This window comes from Danio rerio, chromosome 4, assembly GCF_052040795.2.
Source record: "Danio rerio strain M-AB ecotype USA chromosome 4, GRCz13ab, whole genome shotgun sequence".
In the NCBI taxonomy this organism is placed as follows: domain Eukaryota; kingdom Metazoa; phylum Chordata; class Actinopteri; order Cypriniformes; family Danionidae; genus Danio; species Danio rerio.
The window spans coordinates 3,694,595-3,714,789 of NC_141024.2; the positions used below are offsets into that span (position 1 = coordinate 3,694,595).

At 34.1% G+C, this 20,195-nt stretch overlaps 2 protein-coding genes across 5 annotated transcripts in view; one reads left to right on the forward strand and one right to left on the reverse strand.

Moving 5' to 3' along the window:
* Positions 1-364: 364 nt before the first annotated feature.
* Positions 365-12,880, reverse strand: pik3cg (phosphatidylinositol-4,5-bisphosphate 3-kinase, catalytic subunit gamma). Of its 4 annotated transcripts, none has more exons than XM_087246414.1 (11): positions 12,767-12,879; positions 7,038-9,025; positions 6,605-6,670; positions 6,304-6,529; positions 6,124-6,227; positions 5,728-5,874; positions 5,567-5,657; positions 5,363-5,493; positions 4,962-5,073; positions 3,894-4,051; positions 365-1,939 (listed from the first exon to the last, which is right to left on the reverse strand). In XM_087246414.1, exons 1-11 carry the CDS (start codon positions 12,801-12,803, stop codon positions 1,658-1,660), a joined length of 3,342 nt encoding a protein of 1,113 aa, XP_087102540.1. In that variant the 5' UTR covers positions 12,804-12,879; the 3' UTR covers positions 365-1,657.
* Positions 12,881-15,552: 2,672 nt separating this feature from the next.
* The window catches only part of nampt1 (nicotinamide phosphoribosyltransferase 1), a 29,837-nt gene continuing 25,194 nt past the window's right edge, over positions 15,553-20,195 (forward strand). Inside the window, exon 1 of the mRNA XM_087247863.2 lies at positions 15,553-15,674. Coding sequence (XP_087103989.1) covers positions 15,615-15,674 — 60 coding nt within the window. The 5' untranslated portion in view covers positions 15,553-15,614. The remainder of the gene's footprint in view (positions 15,675-20,195) is intronic.

The window sequence follows — 20,195 nt, forward strand, 5'->3', positions numbered from 1 at the left end:
CACTGATATATATATATATATATATATATATATATATATATATATATATATATATATATATATATATATATATATATATATCGGGTCAATGAAATTACCATATTGAAATGCTCCATAATGACTATATTCTCATTATTATGTATTTATTTACTATTATTTATTAGTTACTCTGTTTTATTTCATTTCAAACCTGCATGACTTAATTCTGTGGGACACAATGATGAGTTTAGTTTCATTTTTTAAACACAATGACCATATTGTGTGTTTTATACTGTTCACTTCTGTGTCCACATGATAAATGCTGCATATTTACATAATTAAAGAATAGCACATACATTAAATGAAGAATTGCCATGACACGGTATTTTTTGTAAATCATTTTAATAGAAATTTATTATATAAAGAAAGCAATACACATTTAAAAAAAAAGTACAATAGTGAAATGGAAACGTGTACTATATTGGTAATCCATACATGATGAAAGCAATCTCACGTCAGTACTCACATTTAGTGGGTTAGACATTATATTAAATATGTCCAATTTATATAATTGTAATCAGCAGTTTCACTGATTCTTCTTATATGTATATTTAAATTATTCTTCATATCGGTGATCATGTCACATGACCTCTACTAGACCTGTATCATTACTGAACACTTTTAGTTACTGAATAAATTAATCAAGGGAGACTAAAACATGTCAATTTATTAATTTAAAACGCAATTAATTTTATGTTAAAATTAATTTAAATGTAAAGTTTCAACCAGGACACTACAAAAAATAAAATAAATAAATCAAAAACAAAATACTTGGTGCCATTAAGAGCTTTTTGCTTTATAAAAAATGTGTCTATAGAAAATAACAAGGATTCTTTATTACATCAAATATATTACAGGGTTGCTCTGTTGAAATTAGATGACCAGACAAATACTCTGCCTAATTATTATCAGTATTAAATTTAAAGATAAATATAAAACATTATGTTTTAATCTATGTCTAAAATTGACATTTATTTTAATAACTTTGTAAAAAGATCACATGACTATCAGAACATCAACTTTTCTCCACAAATCTGCTATATTTACAGACATTTCACATGATCCAATCTCATAAAACAAGCAAGAAATCTATATTTCATGAATATGCAAGATAATATCAAGCCTGCAATAGGAAATAATGCAATTGTGCATTTAAAACCAATGCAATGCGTGATGTAAATGCATTAAATAATAATACAACTATAAAATTACATTAAAAAAACTTTGTAATATAAAAAAACTGCAGGTCATAGATGCATAAAATATATATATATATATATTTTTTGCATTTAAAACTGAAAAAAAAAAGTTTTCATTAAGAAAATCTTAAAAATATGTGTACAAAACATGTAAACATTGGTTGAATTATATTGATGCTATTAATCTTGAAGCACAAGAGGAATAAAGGCTTTTTATTATTATTATTTTTACTTTTTAGATTTTACATTTACTGCGTTATTTAATAACTACATAGTTTTTTGGTCATTAGTTAAAAAAAAAAAGCAGAACAGTGCGTTACCTATTTTTGCATCTGCTCAAAATGTCAATAAATATACCTGGCAAAATAAAAACACAGCAGATCTTTTCAAAACAGATGCAGATTTCCTTTGGTCGGTCTTCAAGCTGACCGTTTCTCCACACCCTGTTTAATGCCGAGCACCAAATGTAGGAACCAGTTAAACTGCACCGTCCAACCCTTGTCCCGACAGATCTCAATTTGGTCCAAGAAGTGCTGTTTGGCCTCGTCCTCTGAGCGTCCTACTGTCAGCGCCTCCCGAATGTACTCTATGTCCTCTTTGCTGGTGAGTTGAGGCATCCCGGTCATCAGCATCATGGAGAACAGGATGATCAGCAGGTTGGTGTGGTGTCTCAGCGCCAGGTAGGCCTTCAGACAGACATTCTGCATTCATGAGAGTTATAACAGTTAATTAAGAGCACAAGAATGGGTTGCATGTGAGATATTATGCGCTTTTTTTTTCAAATAGTTCCCAAATGATGTTTAACAGAGCGAGGAATTTTCACAGTATTTTCTATAATATTTTTTCTTCTGGAGAAAGTCTTTTTTGTTTTATTTCGGCTAGAATAAAAGCAGTTTTTAAATTTTTAAAAAAACATTTTAAGATCAATATTATTAGCCCCTTTAAGCTATATATTTTAAATTGTCTACAGAACAAACCGATGTACCATTTTGTAGAATAAACAGTCAAGGGCTCATTCACACCGAATGCATCTTTACTTCTAAAAATGCAAGACACTGAGCAAGGGAATGGAGAAAAAAATAATCATAAAAATTTGCAGCATAGCGCAAGATCCACATGACGTGATGTTATGATAGTGATGTAATAACGACAATAACGAAACCAAGTATGAACAGGAAAACAATAAGCTATGATAAGCACTTGAGGATGCGTCCTATAACTCAGGATATTCTGGGCAAAGCCACACGCACCTCCTCCACATAGATATATTGTTAAATAGTAGGCTTTCAGACAGACATTCTGCATCCATCAGGATAATCTTGACTAAGTCACAAGAAAGGGTTGCATGTGATATGTTATGCGCATCCCAAAATGCATATCTATCAGGGTGTCTGCAGGTTTATTCAAGTCAAATTAAAGACTTTTTAAGACCCTTTTAAGACCATTATAAATTAAATTTTAGACTTATACAAGACTAAACACTAATGATTATTTCTAATGGCCAGCTTGGTTGCCACAAAAAATAAATAAATTAAATAAAACAAATATAATTTTTTCATGGCGACATATTTTAATGTGTCAAAACAAGAAAACTCTAGTTGTATACACTTTGTTTTTTTCAACATAATACTTCAGTTTTTTAAAATGACAAGTTTACTTATTATGGAGACAGTTACATAAATAATCAAAAATATACATTTGTTGGCTTTTGGTCCAAATTAATTGAGGATAATGTATCATGTAAAGTGATATGTTGCTCTGTTATTATCATGAGGGATTGTGCAATTGTTTTTGGTTTTCTTTCCCTGATTAGGGAATTTAATTTAGCGGAATTGCTGTAAAAATGTCAAACGGCTATTGTAAATTTTATCTCCTGACAATAAAAAAAACTTAAAATTAAATATAAAATTAATAAATATAGAAAAAATTAATAAAATTGATTAAAACAAGTAGTTAATTGGATGAATGTTGGCCCAATTGAGAAGCTTTACTTAGAGAAGAATTAAGACCTGTTTAAAATGACTTAAAAGACAATATTTTAGTGAATTTAAGACTTAAGGCCTAAAATTTTGTTTTTGAAATTTAGGACATTTTAAGACCCTGCAGGACCCTGATCTATGCACTATTCTGTGGCATTTTGTAGAATTAATTCAGTTAACTTAATCTTTATTACTATAGCACTTTTTATAATGTAGATTGTGTCAAAACAGCTTAACATAGATGAAGTTCTAGTAAATTGAAACTGCTTCAGTCATTTCAGTCAGATGTGCATTTGTTTATATATATATATATATATATATATATATATATATATATATATATATATATATATATTATAGTCTATTCTAAGTCTATTAAGGCAATTGTAAAAGTCTATTCTAAGGTAATTATATATACAGTAGTTTGAAGTAGATCTAAAAGTTTAACAAAATTGTCCTGAGACAAAAATGGGTTTCACTGAATAGCTTTAGGACAACTTTGATGAAAGTTCCACTTCAAAATGTTGACCGCCATACACATTATAACCTTAGAATAGACCTTTTAAAATGCCATGATATTCCAGAAATTCCATGACCCAAGGGACCCCTAAGTAGTGCATTCACAGTAATTATGAAAGAAATATAGAAGATAAAAGAATTGCATTTGTTTGTCTACCTGAAACTGGAGGAAATTAGGGCTGCTTTTCTTTCCTGTTGTGCCCATCAGGTAGAGGAAATCTGGAGTCAGCACAAAGGGAACTCGCTCCTTGCTTATTCCCAAGAAACTCTTGTAGTTGCCAAGTATGTGTCCGAAATCAATGTGGAAGAGATTACCTGATTTAAAGAAAAACAAATTACATTGCTTTAACTGATTATTTACAGTTTTCATTGCAAGTAGTTTTAAGTGCTTTAGTCGTTTAATTATGTTTTATTTAAATTTTAGTGTCTTATTTATTTTTAAAGCATTTTTACTTTCATATAATGTTAACATGTCATATTTTAAGAAATGCTGGGTTATTTTAACCCAACTGCTGTGTTAGATTTTTAATGAAATGAATAGGACCAAATTTAAGTCAGTGTTTGGGTTAGTCTATAATTTAACCCAGTTTGGGTAAAAATAACCCAGCATTTCTTACTATTTTGATTAACTAACTCAATTGAAAATAGTTTTTGTTACAACTAAGATTTATAGGCACTACCCAGCAAACAATTTTGTGTTAAAAAGAAATCTAAACGTAGACAGCTTGGCTAAAACAAGACTAAATTTGGGCTGCCAGTGATAAATCTAATAATAGCCCAAGATTAAGAATAGCCCAAAACTAAACTAGTCATCAGATAGACAGATTAGACAGACTTTATATGTGTAGTCAGTCATTTCTGTTTATTTGATGACTAGTCTAGTTTTGGCCTATTCTTAGACGTCTATTAGATTTTCCCTGACATCCCAAATTTAGCCTACGTTTAGACTGTTTAGACATCTATTAGACTTTTTAAAGCAAAAAATGCTTGCTCTGTAAGATTAAAATGTATAAATAAGTAGCTTTTATTTTAGATATTCAGTTATAATGCGTATAATTTCTTATTTTTAATGATCTTCAGTTTATTGAATTTATAATGTTAGGGACAAGGGGAAATAATGTGGTAATCAACATGTGAACATAATGCTGTCAACAGAGAAGAGCTTAAACAGAACCCGGAATCTTCCTTTAAAACACAGCGAGTTTACTGTAATAACAATAATTACCTGTCTCAGTGATCATTATGTTGTCATTGTGACGATCACCAATGCCAAGGACATAAGTCGCCACACAATACCCTCCACACGAGAACACAAAGCGATCTACAGCCTGTTGATGCTGAAGAGTGGAAAAACACAAACACATCACCAACGTCTGACCTTTTCCATATTTGCATTAAACAAATGAGTGAGGCAGTGGTTTGACGTATGACCTAACCTACTTATCAGAACCTGAACTTGACCAAACTCGCAGGCAATGTCATTTAAGTCAAAAGAGACATAAAAATAGCACTGTGGATGTGTGTAGGTGCAATTTGGTCTACACAAAGCCAAACACCCTCAAACAAAGACTCCAGGAAGTGAGGCGTTTCCTTCCTCTATTGCGTATTCAACTGGAAATAACATACCTTGTCCTCATTGACACACTTTTCTCGAAGCCACTGGCTGAGGATTTCATCTTTAAAAGCTCCGGTGTTCCCAACAGTGCTTTGCTGAATGTTTGCAATGGTAGTGGCATCCTTCACTATTTCAATCATTCCTAGAAGAGGAGCAATTGATCAGGAATTCAGTTATTTTGGTTACGCATAAAGGTAATAACTACACATATTTACCAATTTTATTTCCAGTGGAAATGCAGCCGTAAGGTAACAAGGAAAGATCTAATGACTCCAGCTCCCAGATAGACTCCATAATAAGTAGAATCTGAAAGGAAAACAAATATCAGTATGGACAATTAGGATGATGACTGCACTTAAAATGTAGTGAAATGTACCTGTAATATCAGCATGTCCTGACGAAGGTCATCCCCATCTTTAAAGATTATCCCAATTGTGTCGCTCGACAAAGTGGTGGGATCGGCTCGTTTGAACTGCAGCCACAAGGGTTTCTTCTTGGATGCCATAACTTTGCATTGCTCAATCTGAAATTAAAATGGTGCACTGTTTAATGGCTGCATTATCCAAGATAGAATACGTCTAGGTTTTAGAGGATATTTAAGAAATTTAAGCACAGTAATTTCTACCCAACCCAATTTCCACCCAACACCTATTACATTGGAAGTCAATGGGAAGTAGTCAATCCAGTTTGCATGGCTAAAACTTAATAATACATCTAACATCAACTCATTTGAAACAAAAAACAGGGAGAGCATCCATATAGTTTTATGTACCACAAGTGCCCCTGCTCGTAGGCCCGGATCGTAAGGCACTTTAAAGCTGTCTGGCAACCCTAAGACTTGCAGACCTTCCAGTTTCTGGCGCAGCTGAAAAACAACTACAGAGTTCCCACCACATTAGATAATATTGCACTGTCTACTGGAATAGGAACAAACTCTGGCTTTAATTCTCACCTTGTGCTGATATGTCATACTTCTCAGCAGATATTTGCTTAATCTCACGAGCGACCTTTTGCAAGGCCTCTGTGATCTCCACCTGCTTCCTGAAGTCCTGTAGCATTTCTTCACCACAGCCACGGAGATACGCTTCCAGTATTACAGCATACCTCTGCTGATAGTGCATGGATTGGGCAATTTCACTTCTTAAAAACCAGAACAAGAAATGGCCGATCCGCTTGCTCTATGAAGGAGTCACAAGAGTTAAAATAAATTAAAAACTGACTCTGTGTTGTAGATGGATGGGGTTTTGACTTACTCTGAGTGCACGTTTCAGAAGGAACCTTGCAAGTGCGCTGTCATGGTATGGTTCAAATTTTACAGCCTAGGAAATAACCAGCAATTTATTCTTAGTGTTTCGCAAGAATTTCACATCATACAGTAATGCAGAGATCACCAAACTTGGTCCTAGAAGGCCGGTTCCTGAAGAGTTTAGCTCCAACTTGCCATGGATGTTTCAAGTATACCCAGTAAACCCTTGATTAGCTTGTTCAGGTGCGTTTGATTAAGGTTGGAGCTAAACTATTCAGATCACTGGCCATCCAGGGTTGAACATGGTTACACTAGCTGTAAACAATGACACAGTTTTATGCAAATCCTTACTTTGCATGCCAATTTTAATAGCTAGCTTGTTCATGTAAAGATATGGTTGAGGAGTTATGCAAAACCATGCACAGCACCTAAAACCTCACCTGGACAAGTTGCAGAAGATACCGCAGGACATCATCATCTCCCAAAGTCTCCAACTTCCGGACAGCTATAGTGCGCACGTTTTCATCAGAGAAGTGGCAGTCCAGTAATTGTAAGACCAAACCCACATCAAGCACGCTTCGGTCCCATATGGTGCTCCTTTCCAGAAGATAATGCGTTATGGCCACAGCCTCTTGTTTGCCCCACTTAACGGAGGAAAGAAACTTCGGATATGCTTTCGGATCCCTCATGCACTCCTGCCGGAAGTGCCAGAGCAACTCTTTATCTTCGGAGGTGAGCGGGTGCAAAGGGTCTGTAGCAATAATCTGCTCAAATTGTTTGCGTAGATGGTTGGGCATCTCTCTCTGCCCTCTTTCGCCTTCAATATCAGGAGAATCTTTGCTCTTGGGAAGAGCCACAGGGTAGCAGTACTTGTCCAGGAGAATAGCAACAGCCATTGAGTTGTTCTTGTCTGGGTTGGTTGCGGATGTAAGCTTATCTGCATTTACACTGCTGTTGTCTTCACTCTTCTCAGGCATCTTCCACATGTGCAAGATGAACTCACCTTGTCTAAGTAGGGAGCGGTGATCAACTAATAACAGGTTGACATAGTAGAGTAAGCGAGACTTGTTTTTACATTCAGTTTCCTTTGATGTTTGTGTCTGTGCCTTTCCACACGACACTTGCAGGCTAAGTCGGGCACCTTTGGGTAAGTCCTTGATCTTTATATTAAACTCCAACCAGGTGTTCCAAATCACCTCTTCTGTGAATGGTTTTGAGCTTGTCCTTTCTTGAGCCAGCAGTTGTTGTCCATGGAAAATACTGGCCTCCACAAACACGATCAATTCTGAATTACGCGGGAGTACTGGAATGTCAATACCCAAGATCTTCACCCTGAATTTACGATTGCAGTCCCAAAGGGAGATGGTGAACACCTTTTCATGGTCTTTCTCAGTTATGGTTAGTTGTTCGTGAGTACCAGCGACACCAGTGCAGTCATCAACCTGAGACCAGTCCTCTTTTTGAACCACATCTTGTTCTGGGTTTGGGGGGTGCTCTAAAACTAGATGAATCTCTTCACCGTTTTTAAGACACTGTCTGATCCAGTGGAAATCTTTAATTGCGTTGTTGCCATATAGGTATTCCTCTCTTCCGCAAACCCTTAAGACAAAATCTGATTCACTGACGTCTTCAGATATGCCTAAAAGTGCTCGCTTGTTAGTAATCTTGGCGAAGAAGCTTTGAAGTACCTGGACTGGTGTATCATCTATAGACACCTTAATAGTCTGGCTTGTTGTCTCTTTGTGTATCACCATCAGGATATGATTGTTGCTTATTTTGCTGAGCAAGTATTCAGGCATTGGTGTTGTGGTCATCCAGGGATCCATCGAATAAAGGTTGGGATCCCGATCAGATAGCTCAATTTTCCGAGGGGTCAGTAGCTTTCTTCGTGTAAACTCCAGTTCATCGTCATGGACGTTGCTGACATCGGTGACATCATATCCAATTAGATGGTTGAGAAATCGTTGGTACTGAAGCGAATCCTCAGCAGGTTGTTGCCGAACAACCAGATGGATTTTCCCTACATCTTTCCTCAACGCTTTCCAATATCTAATGCAGTCAAGGGTTTGGAATACCTGCTGTTTGTCATAGATTTCATACCAGTTGCCTTTCTTCTGATAAAGCAGGATGCAGTAGTCTGGAGAGTATTTTTGGTAAAATTCAGGGCATAACTTAGAGGTTACCGCTCTGTGCCAAAGCTGAACCTTCACCTGCTCTACCGTCCAATTTCCAGTCACGTCTAGTTGCAATGTGTCTAAAGTTTTGCTATTTTTATTGGTGGTAGGAAGTACAAACTCAACAGCTATATGTTCCATCGAGACAGCCGAGGCAGATGTAAATGCTTTCATCCTTCTCCTTCTCCTCTTGTTTTCCTCTCTGCGAACTACTGGTGGTTCATCATCACTGGCTTGCTGTTCCATAACCAATGCTAAATATGCAAAACAAAGAGTTTTTTTTTTTCTTCACAGGAATAGGGATGCTTATTTACATGCATATTCATCATAAACCACAACCACAACATTGTGACAATGGACTGTTGTTACTCTAACTTTATACCATGCCCACATTATGAGTACTTTGAATGAATAAATCAATAATTAGAAGAATTAATAACTATTTTAAGACTACATTCCTAAATATCAAGAGGGAAATGCATTAGATTCCAGTAGCACCATCATTTAAAGAGTCCCTATTTTGCATTAAAAAAAGGTCATGTTTTGGTTTTGGTGGTCTCCAACAACATGCTGATATGCATGCAAGGTCAAAAACAGTTTTATTGTCTTATAATATGCAAAATTCCCAAACCCCAGATTGGACCGAAGACCAGTTTCATAGTGGACGGACCTGCGTGATCGGAGGCCCTGCGTTGTCGCCCCCCATCGCCGCTCTTCACTTTGTGATCGCTTAACCAGTCAGGGTCGCTTATTAATTAATAATAATTATTGTTTATTAATTCCTGTGACAGCGGTGATGTAATTTTGACAGTGGAGTGTCGCTATTTGAGTCGTACTCGTAATCAGGACTTTTTGTCCGTGGTGAAACTGTGTTCCGTGTTTGTAAAGTACACCCATCGTCAATTTATCAGTCATATACAAACAGGCAAAGGAAATGTCGTATCTGTGTCTGTTCTAATCGCAGATTTTGGAATTGTACCCTCGTAAAATTACGAGTTTCCTTTACGATTTTATAAATACGGATGCGTGAATTTTATTTTTAATATTTATGACAGTGATTTTATTCCAAATTGAACTATATATTTGTTGATGTACCGTGTCGACGTCGATGTGATCAATCAAAAGATCCGAACCCAACTCGATTCATTTATTCGACTCTGAGTTGACTATTTTGCTAAGGAATCCATAGTTTTAAACACGGTGCACTTTCAGATTTAAACCTCAGCTGGATGTGTTCATGCACCTAATGCTGTGTTACACACTGCATGAAAGCTCATTTTCAAAAACCCATAATAGGGGCTCTTTAAAAAGCAGGTGAACAGGTGGAAAAATAAGCACCAATCAAAGTCTTACTTTTAAAATTGATTTAAGTTCTCATTTTATTTATATTCAATCTAAACGCATTCCTCTCATTACAGAGCCATATTATCTAGCACTCATCTGAAATAAGTTATCGTTCACTTTATGCAAAGGAAGTCAGCTAAGCAGGAAGCACAAATGTGCTAAGCCCTTCAAACAAGGACAACAAATGTCTTTAAAAGAGTCTGTAAACAGCACAAAATCGATGTTCGCTGCAATCAATCATGTTTCCAATATTGAGCAATGCTGCAAGAGGAAACTTTAACTGAAATATTTCCATGTTGTTGAAAAACACAGCATACGCGGAAGTTTCTTTAAATATTTACAGTCTGAAAAGTGTGATGTTTAGCGTGAAAACACAAATAATTTATATAGCTGTCAACGCTAGTGATACACACATTAATTAGACCATCCAATACCAACACTGACAGTTCAGAAGTAACGGTTTTGCCGGAAGGTGAATGTCAAAAAGCGGAAAAATATGACAACTTACCGTTCAGCAAATGCAGAGCCAATGACCCTGAACGCGGTCGAGTAAATACTGATACATGGATGCAGTGAGAGCCAATACAGACTACGAATAAGTATAAACTCTGTTATTTCAGCCGTTGTTATTAATACAAAATAAACGCGATCACCCAGAAAGCGCGTTCCCCTTCTCTCACCGCCTGGTCACGCGCATGACGCTTCAGCTGCTGCTCCCATTGGCCGGACACACTGGCTCGCTCTTACTTTACACCGAAAATAACAGCTAGGGTTTTTCAATATTATGCAAATATCTTTTGCGTTGACATAATATGATGGCTTCATGTAAACACCACCCCTAAAACTGCTTAAAATGGCAATGCATGTTAAATCTTTTCAAGTTTACTTTTCATGTATGCATATATGCATGTGTCTTGCATTATTAATTTTTGTTATTCACTGAAGCATTATTTAGACCTGATTTGCAACACACACCCTTCATTTTATTAGTTAATTAATTCACTTTTTTAAAGATGTGTTTTATTTTAAGAACAAAAAACGTGTACTTCTGTTATAGACTTGTATATATGCATTATTATTATAATTATTGTTATTACTATTATTATTATTATTATTATTATTATTATTATTATTATTATTATTATTATTATTATTATGCATTTCAATAACTCAAAAACGAGCATTTAGTCTTTAAAAATCAGTGTCTTTTGCCTATGTTTTCTACATTTTACTGTATTACCTGTGCAATGGCGTCCTCTGGTGGTGTATGGAATGATATGTGCACATTTATCATCTACACATGTATAACAACCCTCTCTCTCAATGTAACTTTATTTTATCATATATATTCTACATGTTTAAACCAGTCTTGCTATGTTTTTGCTCAGTATATGAATATTAAGGTATGTTATTTATAGTTATCTTGCATATTTATACATCACTACGATTTACAGAAGGTGGATTGAACGATATCCAAAGGTTTTTAGGGTAAAAATCTAAATCTTGTTTGGCATATTTAGAATAAAAGTTTTGACTTATTTAAAAAAAAAAAAAAAAAAAAATATATATATATATATATATATATATATATATATATATATATATATATGTATATGTATATGTATGTATGTATATATATATATATATATATATATATATATATATATATATATATATATATATATATATATATATAGTTTTATTTCCAAAATAATAATTGTCTTGTTGTCGTATATGTTTTCCCATTATTCTTCCTATTATCTTCAAACCTAGCTTTTACCCTTTTAGCAGCAAAAATATATATTTAAATTTGCATTTAAAATGTAATAAAATGTAGTATAATAGCTTCCTATTTTATAGATTTTAATTAGTGCATATTAGAACGAGGATGCATCTTAATTATTATTTTTTTTTATTGTGTTGATCTTTTTTTTTTAAATTTTCTTATTTCAAATAATGCAGATGAATATCAAATACAGAGCATTAACATAAAATCAGAACATCTTTAATAAATACAATAAATAAATAGCATCATATTAATTGCAAAAGTAAACCAGAACAAACACAAGGAAAAAAATGTAAAAGGAAAAAAAAAGAGAAATTAAAAAAGAAAAAGAAAAAAAAAAAGGGGGGGTGGTACAATCATAACTTTAATTATTATTTTTATCTTACATGTTTACTAACAATATGGGTCGCAGAAATTTTTAAATTTTCCCCATTTATCAAAATAAATTTCAATTCTTCCATGTAAACTATTGGAGAGTTTTTCATAAGCTGAAACTCGTCCCAACTCTGAGATCCACTTGAAGATCTTTATATTAATTATTATTAATATATCAAGCTGAATAACAATGAGACTTTAATTGCATTTAATAACTCTGTTTTCTATTTATATGAACGCATTTTCATTCAATTCAATATAGACTAAAGGTGAAAGTCCAATTGGCAGTATGTTGGCTCAGCAACTATTCAGCCATATAAGCATGACACTGTAAGATTTCGCAATCATTACATAACATTCATAGCATACCTTGCTATACCACAGCATGACCGAATACACAAATGCATTAATTATGCTTGTGAAACACCAGTAGACTTTACTTATTGATTTCAAATGCCAATAATTATTGATCCTACATTAGAAAACTTACTATTAAATCCTGCTGTGGCTCCCCCTTTGTCAGTCATGTGGAACTGCAGTCACTGATCTGTAGAACTAACGTCAAATACTGTATTTCGCACAGCCAATCAGAGAGCAGCTCCAACAGCCCTGTGATTGGCTGATTTTAGGGTAGGGCTTTGACTTGACGTCATTTTCAGCTCGGCAAGCGATTGGTCAGACGGTCTCATTGAAGATATTCTATCATTTCTACATTATAAACTGTGTTAGTTAATTTAAATGTAAAATATTATTAATACTTCATATTTATAACATGTGCAGTTTCATAGCTGTCTTCATCAGCAAAGAATATTTCCACTGACTTAAATTTAGCTTAAAACGAAACTGCAGAAAGGTTCAAGGGTCAAAAAGTTTCTGTTTGTATTGATCATATATTAATACGAAAGCGCAGCTCTCAGATCAGACTTTACAGTCCTATTTGTTGCCACATTCAGATCATTTTTTATAGAGAGATCATTCATTTATTAATTTTCCTTCGGCTTAGTCCCCTTATTCAGCAAGCAATGAACCGCCAACTATTCTAGCATATGTTTTACACAGTATATGCTTTTCCAGCTGCAACTCAGTATTGGGAAATTTATAGAGAGATGGTCAGAGAAAGTTTGGCTGATTATCTACAACATTGTATTTTATAGTGGTTAAATAATATGCATAATATTTCAAATGTTTTCTCAATTATTGAGTGATAAAAGGACATAGTCAAAGAGTTTTTTTCTCTGCAAAAACCTTTAACTTTGATGTAAAAAAATGTAAGCCTTTCTTTATCAAATTTTAGATTTTTTTTAATGTTATAAATGTATTTAAAAATCTGGCATATTTAAGTCAACAATGTTTTATTTGCATATTTAATTATGACATTTAAAAAAACTAAAGCTTTTTGGTCTTCTAAAACTTGTGCTAGTAACTATGCAAATTAGCACATATTTAAATCAACAATGTTTTATTTGCATGTTTAATTATGACATTTCAAAAAAACTTGTTGTGCTTCTAATATTTGTTGTATAATGTATGCAAATTTGCTCATGTTTAGTTTACCGATGGTTTATTTGCACTATTAATCATTACATAACAAATGTATAATACAAAAGTTACAAGGTCTTGTAACATTTTTGTGTTAGATATATATGCAAATTAGCGCATACCATTTTTTTACTCTCTTTACCTTTTTATTGCAGCATAGCACACGTACAATAAGGCAAAATTCAATTAAACACTTTCATCAACATGTACAAAACTGCTAGAGCACAAATAATAAAGATAATCCATTAATAAACAAATAATATAAATAGGAACATATAAAACAAACCTAAAACTACACCCTGGCTTAGGTCTCAAACTCAATTCCTGGAGAGCCGCAGCTCTGCACAGTTTTGCTGCAATCCTAAACAAACACAGCTGATCCAATTAATCGAGCTGTTCAAAAGAGTCTTGAACCCTTTGGTAATTTCGATTAGCTGTGTTTGATTAGGGCTGGATACAAAACCGTGCAGAGCAGCGGCTCTCCAGGAATCCAGTTTGAGCCCTATGCACTAAAGGCAGGGGCTGACTTAGTGATTTAGGGACCCTAAGCAATGTCAGTTATGGGGCCCTAGCATTGAATATTGTAAATAAAAATATAAGTGGAGTCTTTATCTTCTTAATGTAAAATTAAATACAATAAAATCACTATTAAAAAGCAAGTTCATAAACTCTGCACAGTTAATTAGCCATATTTGTGATTTTGATTTTAATATTTGCATGTGCAGTGTGGATCGTTCCATTATTAATTGGGGCCCCGGTTCTGATTTTACAACATGATAGAACAATTATAAAAGTGCTGTATGATTAATATAGGGAGACGCAGTGGCACAGTAGGTTGTGCTGTCGCCTCACAGCAAGAAGGTCGCTGGTTTGAGCCTTGGCTGGGTCAGTTGGCATTTCTATGTGGAGTTTGCATGTTCTCCCTGTGTTCGTGTGGGTTGCTCCAAATATAACTCACAGTCCAAAGACATGCGGTACAGGTGAATTGGGTAGGCTAAATTGTCCGTAGTGTATGAGTGTGAATGGGTGTGTGTGGATGTTTTACGGAGACGGGTTGCGGCTGGAAGGGCATCCGCTGCGTAAAAACTTGCTGGATAAGTTGGCGGTTCATTTCACTGTGGGACCCCGGATTTAATAAAGCGGCTGAACTGAAAAGTTAATGAATGAATGATTAATATAGGCTGCTTGACATTAGTTGAGGCCCCCTAATTCCCCGGGGCCATAAGCGGCTGCTTACCTCGCTTATTTGTTAAGCCACACCTGACTATAGGGTTGTTTTACTCTATTTACCTGTGTTGCATTTGATAATAGACTGAAAATGGATGTTATATAATCTAAAATTCCATTGTTAGGCTGTCATATTAAACCGTAAGTAACATTATAATAAATATAATATATCATTCATTCATTTGCCTTCCCCTTAGGAGTCGCCGCAGTGGAATGAACCACCAAAAAATATTATTATAACAAATATTTATTATAATAAATATTAAACAAAGCATATAAAACATAAAAAACAAAGCCACCTAACTATAATAAATGTAGTATTTTATAATTCTTTGTATATTTTCTATGTCTCTCAGTCATGTGTCATCCATTCACTTTCCGCGTCGCCTCCTTGCCATGACGTCTCAGTCACCTCATCCCCTCATTGGCCAGCGCAGCCCAAAACGGTCCCACCCACCCTCTCGCGTCATCCCCGCTTCTCAGCGACGGGGGTTGGTTGAGAGTCCGCGCGGTGGAGAAGGAACAACAGAACTGACAGGCAGCAGCGCGACTCCAGTCACATCAAGGGGAAGATGGAGAAACACAGAGAAGCCGCGGATTTCAACATTTTGCTAGCTACCGACTCCTACAAGGTGAGCAGACACCGACAATACTGATTAAAAGCGAACCAGGCCCGGTGTGTAGCGCACCGGTGAACCTGTGACTGAGAATAAGAGAATTGAAGGTGGTTTCATCCTTCAGGCCGATCCATTCAGGTCGCTAGGCCGAGGATAAACGGCTGAAATATCTTCATTTTCAGTCTTCAGGGATGAATATGTTTATTATTTATGTTTTACTACATGATTATAAGCGGTTATGAGTGCGTATTACACCTAAAGGGCGACGGGTCCTGGAAGGGGGGTGGGGGGTATTTCTTTTTTCAAAAGCAAAACTGAAAGCACTTTCATTTTTCAGGAAACGCATGTGTCTTGGCGAAAACTAATCTGATCATAGCTTTTTAAGAGATTTGATATAATATCGAGTGATATTTCGACATTATTTCACTGATGTAGATGTGCAGTTAACCTCCTAACGTTACTACACCTGCATTGGCCTTAGTAGTGGCTACTAACATGTAGTACTCATTACCGTTATCTACACATTTAGAAATGGATCTGATAAAGTTTGTTTAGATTTTGAAGAGATTTAATATAATATCGAGTTATATTTGGACCTTATTTGACTGATGTAGATGTGTAGTTAACATCCTGAAGTTACTACACCTGCATTAACCTTACAGTAGCTACTAGTATGTTGTACTCATTAAGGTTATCTATAGATTTCTAAATAGATTTGTTGCTGTTTGTTTACATTTTTAAGAGATTTAATATAATATCGAGTTATATTTAGACATTATTTAACTGATGTAGATGTGTAGTTAACATCCTGACATTACTACACCTGCATTAACCTTAGTAATGGCTACTAATAGTATGATTTACTCTTTATCTTTAAATTATCCTATAAATGGATCTGATGAAGTTGGTTTTGCTTTTTAAGAGATTTAATATAATACTGAGTTATATTTTGACATTATTTGACTGATATAGATGTGCAGTTAACCTCCTGACATTACTACATTTGCAATAACCTTAGTAGTAGCTACTAGTATGAACTCATTACCTTCATATCTATAAATGATCTTATTATTTGATCTGATGAAGTTTGTTTAAATTTTTAAAATAATATCGAGCTATATTTGAACATTATTTGACTGATGTAGATGTGTAGTTAACATCCTAACGTTACTACACCTGCATTAACCTTAGTAGTGGCTACTAGTATGTTGTACTCAGTATTAAATCATTCATTAAGTCTATTAATCTATCATTAAGTCTTTAAATGATTTTTTAAATGGATTTGATGAAGTTTATTTAGATTTTTAAGAGATTTGTTATGATATGCAGTTATATTTAGACATTATTTAAATACTATAGACGTGCAGTTAACCTCCTGACATTACTACACCTGCATTAACCTTAGTAATGGCTACTAGTATGTACTCATTATCTTCACATCTATAAATGATCTTGTTATTGAATCTGATGAAGTTTGTTTAGATTTTTAATAAAATATCGAGTTAAATTTGGACATTATTTGACTGATGTAGATGTGTAGTTAACATCCTAACGTTACTACACCTGCATTAACCTTAGTAGTGGCTACTAGTATGTGGTACTCATTATCTATAAGCCTATAAATGATTTTATAAATAGATCTGATAAAGCTCATTTAGATGTTTAAGAGATTTGATACGATATTCAGTTATATTCGGACATTATTTGAATAATATAGATGCACAGCTAACATCCTACTACACCTGCATTAACCTTATTAGTGGCTACTAGCAGTATGATTTACTTATCATCTATAAATTATCCTGTAAATGGATTTGATGAAGTTGGTTTTTGCTTTTTAAGATATTTTATAGAATATAGAATTATATTTGGACATTATTTGAGTGATATAGATGTGTTGTTAATGTTTAGACAGCATTTGCAGTATATAAAAGTGTACTTTAAGTATTTTATGGGTTCCTAAAGTGTAGCATGGAAACTGATATTACATAAAAGTTTTAAAACTTTATTTCCGTTTCAAAATTATATGCATCGAAAACATACAATATGTTTCCAGAAAACCTGTTAAATTAGGAGTAATTTTACTTACTAGTTTTAATATTATTAGAGCTACAGTTATTGCATATTATTACATAAGAAATAAGGGTAACACTTTACAATAAGGTTATGTTACAATATATAAATCATATGTTTTTTTAGGCAGCGGACACCTTTCCAGCTACAACCCAGTTCAGGGAAACACCCATACACACTCATTTACACACCGATTTAGTTACATTTTTGGACTGGGGGGGTCCAAAGACATATCTCCACACAGAAACGCCAACTGTCCCACATGGGACTCAAACCAGCAGCCTTCTTGCTGTGAGTCAACAGTGCTAACCACTGAGCCACCGTGCCATCAATATCTGTTTTACATTGTTCTTCTTTATTTATTTGTGTTAAGAAAGTCAATGTAAATGTATAATTTTTCAAAAACAAATTGGATCAGAAACATAACCCTACAACTATACTTAAGCAATTACAATTGTCTTGCAATTTGCATAAATGTTAATTTTTATTACTAAAATAAGTAGCTGCTGAATTTCTTAGACTGAGCTCTGTTATGAATAATAACCTTTAATACTATGGTAATGTAGAAATACTAGGGCTCACTATATAGTTTACAGAGAGTAATGCACATGCATATTTTTATTTCTAAGAAAACTGAAATTATATAATAACGAATAATAAATAATTAAATTAAATTTAAATAAATATTTATATAATAATGAATTTCTTAATTTTTTGCTCAGTAAACCACTGTCAATAAGAAAAAAAAGAGAAAAAAAAGCCCTTTTAATTCAGATTCTCTGTACCAATTGTGAAAAATCCTGATTTCAACACTACAATATATGTGAATGCTAAAAATATAAGACTCATGAAGAAACAGTGGTGATTGTCCTCCTGTCTGACACAATCCTCCATTGCAAAATACCCAATACAAGTCAGTCCGGTAACCCAGTTTTCACCTTTCATTTCTATTCTCTTTTATTTTGTTTGCACTACATGACTGCTCCTTCAGTTGTCTGCTTTTGGTTTAATATTTAGACAGCTTTTACAGTTTATAAGAGTGTACTTTAAGTATTTTAAGGCTGCCAAAATATATAATGGAAACTGATATTACATATATTATTTCCATTTCAAAATCCTTTAAGACACCATGCATCAAAAACACATCATTTTCCAGAAAACCTGTTAGTTTTGGAGTAGTTTTAGCGCCGTTTAATTTTTACTTTTAATAGTTTTATATATAATTATAACTACATTAAATGCATGATGTTACACAGAGTAAGAATATGGGTAACACTTTACAATAACATGTAAAGATATTGTAAAGCGCGTGTCTACTTTACTGAACAGAACCTGCATATGCTGTAACAGGTAATACAGTTGTAAATAATATTCTGTTTGTGGCACAGAGTGATGGTTTGGGAACCACGCGCGAAGTATGAACAAGCACTTAGCAGTCAAAATGAAACCGAAAGTGTGCAGTTCATTTAAATGATCATATCGCATTTTAGAGTTATGATTACGGCAAGCATTTGATATGTTTTGTTTTTTTCTTTCATAGTTGTGCATGAAAATAAATTTTTACAATGTCAGTATAACTACTCTAGCCTATATAATATAATCTGATAATGGCAAATGTCTGATTTTTTTATGACAGATTGCAAGCATATATCTCAAACATAATAATTCAACATCATAATAATTATAAGTAGAATAGAATTATTTATAAAAACCAGTAGACCACATAATATTATTATCGATGTTGTGATATATATATTTGTTTTTACCATACCTTTATTTTACATCTACAGAATCGTGAGAAAATCGTGATCTTTTTTTTAGGCAAAAGTCTTTTATTTGAATTATTTTAATTTCATTTTAGCCAGAATCGTGCAGCTCTAGCCCAGATTGCGCGAATGGTCACGTGATATACATTTTTGATGGCGTAGTGTGGACGGAGATATGTTCAGAAACGCTAGTGTGGACGCGGATCGTTTTTGATCTAAACCGCCGTTTTAAAACAAAAACGCACTAGTGTATACGGGGCCTCAATGGTTGACAGGGTTAGGGTTATAATTTTTCCTTCGAGAGTACACAAAGCTCCTGACCTGTAAGTATTTAAAGAAGTGATTCTGAGGAAGGCCATAATGTTTCACCATTAATTGAAAGGGGCTATCTCTTGGATAAGAAAACCGAACAAAATGTGCACATCGTTAATGCACATTATTCATTTCTCAGGATGCTCAATGATAAACACTTGCTGTTGAGTCCTCATTTGTTCCCAGGATTGATTAGAAGGAAGTGTCTTCTAACCTTTGTATCTTCATTGATGTTGAATTGCCAAACGTAACCAAGTTTCACTTCTTTTAATCCTAAAGTTGCTACTCACGCCTTTGACTCTTTGCTTTGTACTTTCTACATCCCGAGCAGCATCTTTATTGAGTCTACTATGTTGTGCATATGGCCTCATCAATGTTTGATCAG